Source organism: Palaemon carinicauda, chromosome 37 (assembly GCF_036898095.1).
Source record: "Palaemon carinicauda isolate YSFRI2023 chromosome 37, ASM3689809v2, whole genome shotgun sequence".
Lineage (NCBI taxonomy): Eukaryota > Metazoa > Arthropoda > Malacostraca > Decapoda > Palaemonidae > Palaemon > Palaemon carinicauda.
The window spans coordinates 6,171,739-6,184,238 of NC_090761.1; the positions used below are offsets into that span (position 1 = coordinate 6,171,739).

Genomic DNA, 12,500 nt, shown 5'->3' on the forward strand with positions numbered 1-12,500 from the left:
TCATTTTTTACTATAAATTCTGCAGACCTAAGGAATTATAATTTTTTTTTTTTTTATTTTAAGTTCTGCATATAGATGGATTATAGTTTTTTTTTTTTTTTTACTACAAATTCAGCATTCTGCAATGATAATCATATTCTGTCGATATAGTTTTTATTATTATCATTATTACTAGCCAAGTAACAACCCTAGTTGGAAAAGCAAGATGCTATGAGCCCAAGGGCTCCAATAGTGAAAAATAGCCCAGTGAGGAAAGGAAATAAGGAAATAGATTTTTTAAGTGAATATCTTGATCCACTATATCTGGAGAAACAAAAGAAAACTTGCCTGTTTCAAGAGGATATGAAATACCTTAGCAATGAAGTAATCCACAGGTGATATGGAATCAGGGAATGGTTTCTCCCGGAATGCATCTTGAAGCTTTCTATTGATCAGCGCTTTTAGTTTATCCCCCAGCTGTAAATAGGTAAAAAGAAAAACATATAAGCTTTTGCGCGAATATCTGTATACAGATACAGTTTTAAATATTATATGAATAGTTATCTATTTACATGCACACATATGTATATGCTGTGTATAAATATATATATATATATATATATATATATATATATATATATATATATAAATGAATTCACGTATCCAGATAACGATTACGATTTATATATACAAATACATATACATACACACACCTATATATATATATATATATATATATGCATATATATATTTATATATGTATATATGTATATACATACATACATACATATATATAGATAGATATATATATACATACATATACCAAAGACACTTCCCCCTTATACTTACTTAAGCACCCAGCAAGAGGGCAAGAGGGAAGGCTACACTTGAAGTGTCTCAGCATACGAAAGACAAAATCTCATACCAGCAATATCTTTAAATTGAAACTTCTCTAATTTCCATATTTAAAATCAAATCCTTAGGTCGAGTCTTAACAGTCTCAATATATGACTCACCAGTCTCATTAAGCAAAGATAAATGAATGAAAGAAAAAAAAAGAAAGAATAAAAAATTATGAATATATGACTTACGCCCCCGACAAGAAGAGGTTCAATGATGGAGTCGAAGAATACGTCGACAGCGGAGACCATAAGGGAATGGTCAGCAGCTAGACCGGTGAAGTGGGGTATTAATTCCTGGTAGTACAGTGTAAACTGAAAATAATAATAATAATAATAATAATAATGATAATAATAATAATATATCGTTACAACGACGGCTGTATCTACAGAGTTTAGTTTAAGATAAGTTGATGTTTGTCCTTCATAAAATTAATTGCAATTCTGTCTTATCAAATGAACTCGGAAGACACAACCCTCCAATTGAACGATGCATGTATAAAAATGGTCTCATTCAATATTACAATGATAATAATTATCATAATAACGATGACAACATAAAACCTATATTAACTTGTGAGAAAAAAAAAAACTTTAGTTACTAACTGATTTTACTAGTTCACCTTAGAGGCAAGAAAACAAAGACAGTTGTTACAGGGTTAGGGTTGAAAAAAAAAAAATCTATTCGCATACTGCTTAACCTTATGTACATTATGTCTTCCTCTCCTTCACCACTACAATTTTGAATAAATGAAAAAACCAATCATATAAAACTCACTTTGAGAGAATCTGCTGTTAGAATGCCGTCATCGTCTATGCCCAAAATGAGGTTACCCGTCAGTTGAATGTTAGTCATAGTGATGTTAGCTTCACCTTCGCTGGTCGACCACCAGCCGGGCCACTCGTATGCCCCAAAAATATTCCCAACTGGAGCACTGACGCGTGCCACTGCCTGGAGAAGAAAATGTGTAGGAGAAAAATTCATCAAGTACATTCGATTTGAAACTGAAATAAAGACCTGTCACATGCCTCGAAAATATCTGTGAATACCATTGTTTTGATGATATTATTAATGGGATGACTTGTAATAAAATTTGAGTAATTATCAGAATTAGACTTTAGGTGTCATGTAGAGTATATATATATATATATATATATATATATATATATATATATATATATATATATATATATGAATATATATACAAATACATATATCTAAATATGTATGATACACACACACACACACATATATATATATATATATATATATATATATATATATATATATATATTATATACACATATATATATATGTATATATATATGTATATATACATATATATGTATATATATACATATAAAGAGAGAGAGAGAGAGAGAGAGAGAGAGAGAGAGAGAGAGAGAGAGAGAGAGAGAGAGAGAGAGAGAGAGAGAGAGAAATTGCAATATCAGGCATGTGAATTTTGTAGAATGAAGGAAAACTTAACAATAACCGGTAGTGTATTGTTCTAAAGGGCAGACATTTCTGATAGTTTGGACAAACAACGATTTATATCTATTTAGCTCTTCCTGAGATTTGCGTTCTCAAATTTCAATATATATATGTACAGAATATATTACTATTTTATGTGAATCTTTAGCTTTAGGTTTTCCAAACTTAATGAAAATGTAACGATTGTGCACAGATTATTTAAGATATATATTCAAGGTATTTTTATTTACTATTTTCTATTCTATTATTTTTTTAGTTTTAATTTTTTCAGGCTTTGCTTTTATGAATTTCTTTCAATTTTGTTGTAGAAATTTTATCAATAACCTGAGGTGTATTTACTTCTTTAATATTTTTGTATTAAATCTTTTCTGTCTTTTGGTTTTAAAGCCATAAAAAAAATCTGTCACCCTTACCAGGAATAAATGAGGTTATAATTTCAATTAAAACATCAACAGGGGAAAAAATTAACAAAAAAAGTAGAGAAGGGGAGAAAGTAAATTTAGTTGTATCTGCAAAATCACTAGTAAACAACATAGGTATTGTAAATGTAGAACAAGAAGCGCTCTTTATACAAGAGTAAGATAACACAGAATTATAATAATCAATGGATGAAAAATGCTTTAACAGTTTTATCACTTCATAGATAAAAGCTATTAAAGATATAGGTCAAGAGGACAAGGAAATGTTCTGTTAATTGTAAACACACAACATGCTTTATTTTATATATACGAGAATAATTAAGTGATATTTAATATGGATATATCAGAAACTTATATATATATATATATATATATATATATATATATATATTGTTATGATTCCCGTTGTATATTTATTAAATATTTTTTTATTTAGTTTTCTTATCAGTCACTAGATGGAGTGAGTATCCTTAAAAATGTATGGTTGTTTTCAGTCACTAGATGGTGTGACTAATTAGTTGTGATTTAAGTATTGTTTGTTTGTTCCATGGTCCATGGATGACCAAATATTGTTTACTTCGACAATAAAGTTTGCTTTGTCCAGTGTGCTTCCTGGATTGGTGATTAACGGTTCTTGGATTTATTACTTGGATTTAAGTGTTTATTTGTATTCGGTAAGATATTATTGTTCATTTTGTTTCGAAACACCAGTGGATTTATTTAAGAGAAAGTTATGAATTTATTTGCCAATATTTCTTTATATTTCTGTACATACGTGTAGAATATATATATTGTAATTAAAAGTGGTTAAAAGTGGTTAAAAAGTGATTTTATCTATTTTTCCTTTTAAATTAACTTAAAACTGAACCTAGTAAATTAGCACTAACTTCTAAGAATATTGTTATGATCTATAAAGTGCTACATGAAATCGTGAATTATAAATACGAATCATAACAAATGGTGACCTGGCCAGGATATTTTACACGTCGTGTATGTACAGAAATTTTCCCAATTGCCTCTTATTATCGAACATATGCGTATTTTTTAATATATTAATCGGGCGAAGTTTTGGTGAAACGTATTCTCATTTTAGTTGACTATTGATGGCTGCTCTGTATGATTGATTTTTTGCGACCAAAAAACTTTAAGTTAAGTGTAAAGTTTAATATTTAAATTTAGTTTTGAATAGTAAAAATTATTGTAGTTATGGAGCCTTTTGATTTGAGTGCATTTGTTAGTCAACTCTCTATTGGTTATTTGCGTTCGCATACGATACGTAAAGAGGACTGGTTATCTATTGCGCGTGAATATGAATTTGTTCGTGATGTCAAGAAAACATGGCGTAAATCACAAGTCAAGCATTTTGTTATAAGTAAATTGGTTGATAATGATATATTAACTGAAGAAGCGTTTGATCTTTGTGATGAAAGAAGTTCAGTGTTAGAGGTAAAGAGGTTAGAGTTGCAATATGCTGAGAGAGAAAGAGAGAAAGATAGAATAGAGAGGTCAGAACGTGAAGAACGAGACCGGAAAGAGCGGTTAGAACGTGAAGAGCGTGAATATAAGTTTAAGTTAGAACAACTTAAAATTGAACGCGAAACTGGTGGTGTAGCTCGGTTAGAAGATAGTAACACTAATGTAATTAAGTATTCAAAGATGATTCCTTCCTTTGACGAAAACTCGCCTGATGAATTTTTTGCTTTATTTGAGAAGTTGGCAGATAGTTTAGAGTTACCTAAGGTAATATGGCCAATTCTTATTCAACCTGCTTTAAAGGGTAAAGGTCGGTCTGCCTTTCTTGCTTTAACATTAGAAGAAGGTAAAGATTATGATTTTATTAAAGAATCTATCTTGCGTGTGTACGAACTCACCCCGGAATATTACCGCTTAAAGTTCCGTAAATATCGTAAATTTGACAACCAGTCGTATGTTGAATATTCCCATAATATTGTGCGTATGCATGATAAGTGGTTAAAGTCTGCTGGTGTTTCGAGCATGGATGAATATAGAGAACTAATATTAGTAGAACAATTTATAAGAGGTATACCCATTGATACGCAGAGGTATTTATTTGAGAAAGAAGTAACTACTCTTCAAAGAGCAACTGTACTTGCTGAAAATTTTAGGCTATTAAGACCTCGCTATTCAGGTAACCAATCCAGGAAGACACCAGGTAAGTCACCTCAAAACTCACCACCAACAAGTCCTTATAGATTATCTGTTAAATCTCTTGGCTCTGGTGCTAGTTCAAGTGTAACTTGTTATTCGTGTGGTGAGGTCGGTCATGTGAAAGCTAGATGTCCCAAACATTCTAGGAAGAATGAAAGAAAGAGTAAAGCAGAGGAATCTAATTTCTCTTGTTGTGATATAAATGCTGAGTCAGCTGGTGGTGTTGATGGTTTCAAACCATTCTGCTTTGACGGAGTTTTGGGTACTGGTGATGAACATAGTGAGGGTGTTGTTGTAAAGCTAATGCGGGACACCGGTTCATCGCAGAGTTTAGTTGTTAGAGGGGCAGTACCTGGGTTAGAGGACTGTCTTACCAATGATAAAGTAATAGTTAGGAGTATAGGTGGTTTGACTTCTTTGCCTCGGGCTAGAGTGCATTTGGATTGTGGCATATTCAAGGGTAATATCATTGTGGGTATTGTCGAGTCTCTTCCGATTCCTGGCGTAGATGTTCTTGTTGGAAATGATGTTGCAGGTAATCTTGTGGTACCGGACCCAGTGGTATGTGATAATCCTTTGGAAGTCAGCCCTGTTCAGCAGTTGGAGGATGTGGAACCTGAGTTGTTCCCATCTTGTGTAGTTGAACGCAGCAGAGGCCTGCGTGGTATTGTTTTGACCGAATCGGTACCTAGTATTGATGACCAGTTCAATGCTGTTGAATGTGGTGCTAGGTCTGCAGTTGAGGATGACAAGGTGAGAGATGGAGTACGTTTAGATTTAGGGACAGATTTTGACTACTCTCTCCATAGTTTGTTTAATGAAAGTGTTCAACCTGATATTCCTACTGTGGTTAGGGAGAATAGTTTTGATACTACGAGTAGGAAAGGTTGTAATGGAAAAGTTGGAAATGTATTGTCATCATCATGCAATGATGTATATAAAATTAATGTCACAGATTTGAAACATGAACAAATTAACGATGTCTCTTTACAGCCTTTGTTTAAGAATGCATTGACAGAGAAGGAGAGTATGGCAGAATCTACATGTTACTACTTGAAAGCTGGAGTGCTAATGAGGAAATATAGAGGAAGTACTGCAGCAGCAACTGCCTCTTGGGAAGTTAAACAACAGTTGGTGGTTCCAGCATCTCTGAAAAATCATGTGATGAAGGTGGCCCATGAAGTCTCTACTACTCATCTTGGGATTAAGAAGACAGCATATAGTATATTGCAATATTTTTATTGGCCTAGCCTTTTTCGTGATGTGAAGGTATTCTGCAATTGTTGCGTAACCTGTCAAAAAGTAGGTAAGCCAAACCAAGCACCTAAACCAGTTCCTTTGGTGCCTCAAGTAGTCTGTAATGTTCCTTTTGAAAAAGTTATTATTGACTGCGTTGGACCTCTACCAAAAACAAAAAGACAGCACCAATACATGTTGACTATAATGTGTTCTAGTATTAGATATCCCGATGCTATTCCTCTACGGAATATAACTACTAAGAATCTTATTCCACACCTTATCAAGGTTTTTACTCAATATGGCATACCTAAAGTTGTTCAAACCGACCGTGGTACCAATTTTACATCAAAGCTTTTTCAGGATGTTATGTTGGCTATGGGTGTTCACCATTCAATATCTACAGCTTATCATCCGCAAAGCCAGGGGGCGCTAGAGCGATTTCACCAGATGCTTAAGGAGGCTCTGACTAAATACTGCCATGAACATCAGAAGGAGTGGGATGAGGGACTACCGTTTGTGTTGTTCGCCATAAGAAATACTCAGCAAGACAGTTTGGGATATTCGCCTTCTGAACTACTTTATGGTAGGAGTATTAGAGGACCCTTAAAGGTTTTATATGATGTCTGGCTGGAAAACCATGAATCGGGTAAAGACTTACATCAATATGCTGTTACTCTTAAAAAGCAATTAGATGAGGCTCGAGTATTTGCACATCAGAATCTGTTTAAAGCCCAAAATAGTATGAAGAAAAGGTTTGATGTTAAAACTGTAATAAGAGAATTTAAACCAGGTGATCAAATTTTAATGCTTAATCCCACTAAGAAGTCTTTAGAATGTCGTTTTGAAGGACCCTATACTGTAGTAGAGAGACGGGGCAATAATGTATATGAAATTGAAACTACTGGTAAGAGGAAAGATAGGCATCTTGTTCATGTGAATAGACTTAAGCCTTTTGTGTCAGAGAGGACTAAAGTGAAGTCGACAGTGCTTGCAGCTGTAAACGTTAAGAATGATTCGGTTATTGTTCCAGAGAATGATTTTCAAATAGGTAATGATTCTCACCTCTCCAATTCTGAAATTTTAATTAATATCTCCGCAAAATTAATGCATTTAGGTTCTCGCCAGGCTATGGATGTGGAACGTTTGCTGAAGTCTTTCAGAGATCTGTGTGGAGATGTACCAACACAAACTAATCTTTTGGAATATACTATCATTTTGAAAGAGGGAACAACCCCATGCAAGCAAGCACCTTATCGAGTATCCCCATACAAGAGAGCTATATTGAGAAAAGAAACTCAGTTTCTACTGGATAACGACTTGGCCGAAAGCTGTGACAGTCCTTGGTCTTCACCGTGTTTATTAGTACGAAAACCCGATGGATCGTTTCGACTCTGCACCGATTATAGACAGGTTAATAAACTCACTGTCACAAATGCATACCCACTGCCTAGAGTGGATGATTTGATTGATCAAGTAAGTTCTTCTAAAGTTGTTACACGTATAGACCTTCTAAAAGGATACTACCAAATTCCTTTATCTCCATCTTCAAAACCCATTACTGCATTTGTTACACCCGATGGATTGTTCCAATATAAGGTTTTACCTTTTGGCTTAAAAAATGCAGGACCAGTATTCCAGAGGGCAATGAATGATCTTCTAGAAGGACTTCCAGGAGTTGCAGTTTACTTAGATGATGTTATTATTTTCGCAGAGTCTTGGTCGGACCACATGAAGGGCTTGAAAGAAGTATTGCTGCGTCTGAGGAAGGCAGGTTTGACAATAAACCTGAAGAAAAGTGACTTTGGACATGCCAAGATACAGTACCTTGGATACGTTGTGGGAAGCAATGAAGTGGCACCAGTAGATGCCAAGGTGAAGGATATCATTGCCATACAGCCTCCCACCTCTAGAAGAGAAGTTCAACGATTCCTGGGAATGATTGGATACTATCGACGTTTTTGCGAAAATTTCTCGGATGTGGTCGCTCCTCTCACTTCTCTTACAAGCAGTAAAAAGAAATTTAATTGGACTGACGATTGCAAGGCTGCCTTTGAATACTCAAAACGCATCCTGGCATCTTGTCCAGTTTTGCAGGCACCAAATTTTAAGAAACCCTTTTCAATTGAGGTTGATGCCAGCGACTTGGGAACGGGAGCTGTACTGCTACAGGAAGGGACAGATGGAATCTTGCATCCAGTAATGTATGCTTCTCAGAAGCTCAAACCTCACCAACGACCCCATGCAACGGTTGAAAAAGAAGCATTTGGGTTATTGGTTGCATTGGAGAAGTTTGCAGCTTATCTCCATTGTTCTCCATTTACTATCAATGTCTACACGGACCATCAGCCTCTAACGTTTTTACAGAGAATGAGAACGAAAAATCATCGACTCATGAGATGGTGGCTGATGCTACAAGAATATGATCTTCAAATACACCATATAAAAGGAAAAGACAATGTATGTGCAGACATGTTATCACGGAATCCTACATGATAGAGAATATTAAAATAGTCTTTTCAGTCATCTTGATGGTGATGACGACTTTTTGTGGGGGGATATGTTATGATTCCCGTTGTATATTTATTAAATATTTTTTTATTTAGTTTTCTTATCAGTCACTAGATGGAGTGAGTATCCTTAAAAATGTATGGTTGTTTTCAGTCACTAGATGGTGTGACTAATTAGTTGTGATTTAAGTATTGTTTGTTTGTTCCATGGTCCATGGATGACCAAATATTGTTTACTTCGACAATAAAGTTTGCTTTGTCCAGTGTGCTTCCTGGATTGGTGATTAACGGTTCTTGGATTTATTACTTGGATTTAAGTGTTTATTTGTATTCGGTAAGATATTATTGTTCATTTTGTTTCGAAACACCAGTGGATTTATTTAAGAGAAAGTTATGAATTTATTTGCCAATATTTCTTTATATTTCTGTACATACGTGTAGAATATATATATTGTAATTAAAAGTGGTTAAAAGTGGTTAAAAAGTGATTTTATCTATTTTTCCTTTTAAATTAACTTAAAACTGAACCTAGTAAATTAGCACTAACTTCTAAGAATATTGTTATGATCTATAAAGTGCTACATGAAATCGTGAATTATAAATACGAATCATAACAAAATATATATATATATATATATATATATATATATATATATATATATATATATATATATATATATATACATATACATATACATACATACACATACGTACATGTATACATATCAGTGCTTGGCCATTAGTCGTAAACCCCATATGTGATCCTAATCAAATTATGTGAACTACCTGACACTTAAAACATAGATCTTTACATACGCAATGCCAGTTTTCCTAAATACAGATGTCATTCACTCCTATCATGTACATAATCATGCGCTTCCTAGATATCATGGGCCTTTTCTTTAAAAATTTCTGTAGCACCCTTTATCCAACTTTTTTTTATGTCTTTCCCTCTTCCTACCCAAAGGACTTCAAACTCGTACTCTCTTTTTACCACATGATTGAACCACCTAAGAAAACTTTTGCGTTTTTCCGTATTTCTCACATTATCAATTCTTACTACAGCACACATGCTACATAAATAGTTCATGTCAACAGCTCCAATAAAGGAGACCGAGTTCAACAACCCCTTCATGCATTTTAATCTTAGCTTCTATAGACAATAAATCAAATACTCTTAATAATCTTTTAGATATATCCTGATACCCTTTTCTTCTAATATTTTGTGATTCCCTTCTTTTCCAATCTTACCATTCTGTATTATACTTACATTATGCTACATATATAAATAAAACTTCTAATATTTCAGTCTCCATACTAAAATTATTTACTCCATTTTCCTTATCCCCATTAACGTGCTATTATCAACTTTTCCTTGCTCACATCTACTCTTCTTTCAGACACTTCAAGCTCTTACCGGAGCCCGAAGTTTTACTTCACTGACCCCTCATCATGACAGTAGCGGGCAAACATAACCCATTCTATCTTCTCATATCACTACAAATAGCCTATATCCACTGACATTTTTCTGCCCTCTTCAATAACTCCAATCACATAGATGTTGAACATTCGTGGCAACAAAACAACAGCATTGCTTTGGACCCAATTTTACACCATACAGTCCTTCTCTAGAATAGATATTATAAAACTCTTAATTGCTCTTAGCATTCTATCATCTATAGCTTGCATTCTAGCACCCTTTCCCTCTCCATGTTGCCTCTCTATTGAGTCTGTAGTAAGCTTTTTATGTCCACGTTTGCCTCATACATCTCTGTATTTCTCCTTTAAATCTCCCAAGTATAACTGTTTCATAACAAAAACTTGATCAACACAACCTTCTCCTTATCTAAAACAAAACTGTTCTTGCCCTACCAATCCTTCTGTCATCTGACTAATTTTCTCATCAAAATTGCACCATACACTTTTCCCGGTATACTAGTAACGTTATGCCACAGATTTCATATACTTACCTTTACAACTTCTACCTTTATAAAGTAGACCAGTTAAAATAGCAATAGCTCACTGTATGTCAAGGATATCTCTTGTACATGGCTTATGAGAAAAAAACAAAACAAATAAATCCTGTTTTCCCTTTATGGCTCTATCAGTTTATTGTTTTGTTATATAGTTTGAGTATTATTCTCGGCCACTATCTTGGACATTTTCTTTTTCCAGAAGTAGGCAAGAAAACCAGTAGCCACTTTGTTAACTACTGATGTCTTTCCTTTCTTCAACCAAACTGTATAGAAGGATTCTCAGCCTTACATCAACCCTTTTAAAACTCGCATCCCTTAACATGGCCTCTCTTCTAATTAAGTATTTAACAAACCTTCAAAATACTGTCACCATTGACCTAGTACTCTATTCACATCTAACAGAACTTCATGTGCCTATTTTAATCTGAGATACACTTGTTAAGTAACATTTCTCCTTGTATTTAATTCCTTATAAAACACACACGCAACATACATTCATACACTAAGACAGACAAACAGACACAAGCATGTATGCATGTATGTATGTATGTATGCATGCATGTTAGCAAACGCAGGTTTGTGCACAAGTGTGTTTTCTCTTGTGTATATATCAAAGGTCCCAGAAATTAATTTGTAAATATAAAGTAAAATAATATCCAAATATAAGAATAAAATTAATCATTTATATGTGTTTGTTGAAAAAAAAAACACTAAAAGAGTTAATGGAATTGAGAATAAATTTGTTAAATAACGAACGAAAATATCTATAGTAATTTCTTTTTAGTGAGGCAGATTTGCACCGACTCGCAGGGGTGCCCTTTTAGCTCGGAAAAGTTTCCTGATCGCTGATTGGTTGGACAAGATAATACTAACCAATCAAATAGCAGGAAACTTTTCCGAGCTAAAAGGGCACCGCTGCGAGTCAGTGCAAATGCGCCTCATTAAAAAAATTGAGTATAGTCACTTACCGTAAAAGAAGTCAAATTGACGTTTATGTAATCGAGCCTGATTTCGGAAAGTCCAGAGATCTTCAAATCCCACAGAGTAATAGGACCTGCAGCCACTCTGTTCTCTTCATATATCGGCTCAGGTATGCGGAGGACTTGAAAGGTAATTGATATGAATGTCAGAAGACGTTTTGGAATTGGAAATAGATAAGAAAAAGTCGGAAAAAAACGTAGTGAATAACTAGATTGGAAATGCAAATTTAGGTTTCATTAAATCTCTTGAAATTCTCTTTTTTATTCATTTGATTACCAGTTGCAAGACTAATAACAGTAATAGCGTATTCCAGAATGCAACATTCAAGGCTTAAAATGTTCTCTGAACGGATTACTCGATGTTAAATGTTTAATGACTCTCGTAATTTGACGCAAGATAACTTACAATAAATAAATTAATGCATATATAATTACAAGCTTCGAACTTCAAAGACATTCTTTTATCTCTCTATATCTTTACCTTTCTTGCTTCAGGCCTGTGCATGTTTGCGACATAAACCTGACCCTCGAAATAGCCTTGACATTGAAACAGAGTACCAAAGTAGTGAAGGCCTATTCTACAAGTGATTTAAAATTAGAATTGATAGTTAGAATTCTAGTTTATTAATGTACTTAAAAATTGTCTATTATAAATGTAGCTGCATTCTAAGAAGAACTAAATATCATCTACATGAATAATTACAAATGTTTGAAATGTGAAATTCTTTTTATTGAATAACTAAGCAATACAAAATAATATTTCCATCTGTGGGCTTCTTAATCAATTCATATACATAAAAGAAACACGATTTACGCGGTGCAACTGGAGGATTTCAA

At 33.9% G+C, this 12,500-nt stretch overlaps 1 protein-coding gene across 2 annotated transcripts in view; it reads right to left on the reverse strand.

The window, feature by feature from the left end:
- LOC137629433 (uncharacterized) overlaps positions 1-12,500 on the reverse strand; it is a 31,949-nt gene that overhangs the window by 9,474 nt on the left and 9,975 nt on the right. For both annotated transcript variants that reach the window (XM_068360680.1, XM_068360681.1), the window contains exons 3-6: positions 11,652-11,785; positions 1,657-1,830; positions 1,071-1,193; positions 352-456 (exon numbers count right to left, since the gene is read on the reverse strand). In XM_068360680.1, the coding sequence (XP_068216781.1) occupies positions 352-456; positions 1,071-1,193; positions 1,657-1,830; positions 11,652-11,785 (536 nt within the window). The remainder of the gene's footprint in view (positions 1-351; positions 457-1,070; positions 1,194-1,656; positions 1,831-11,651; positions 11,786-12,500) is intronic.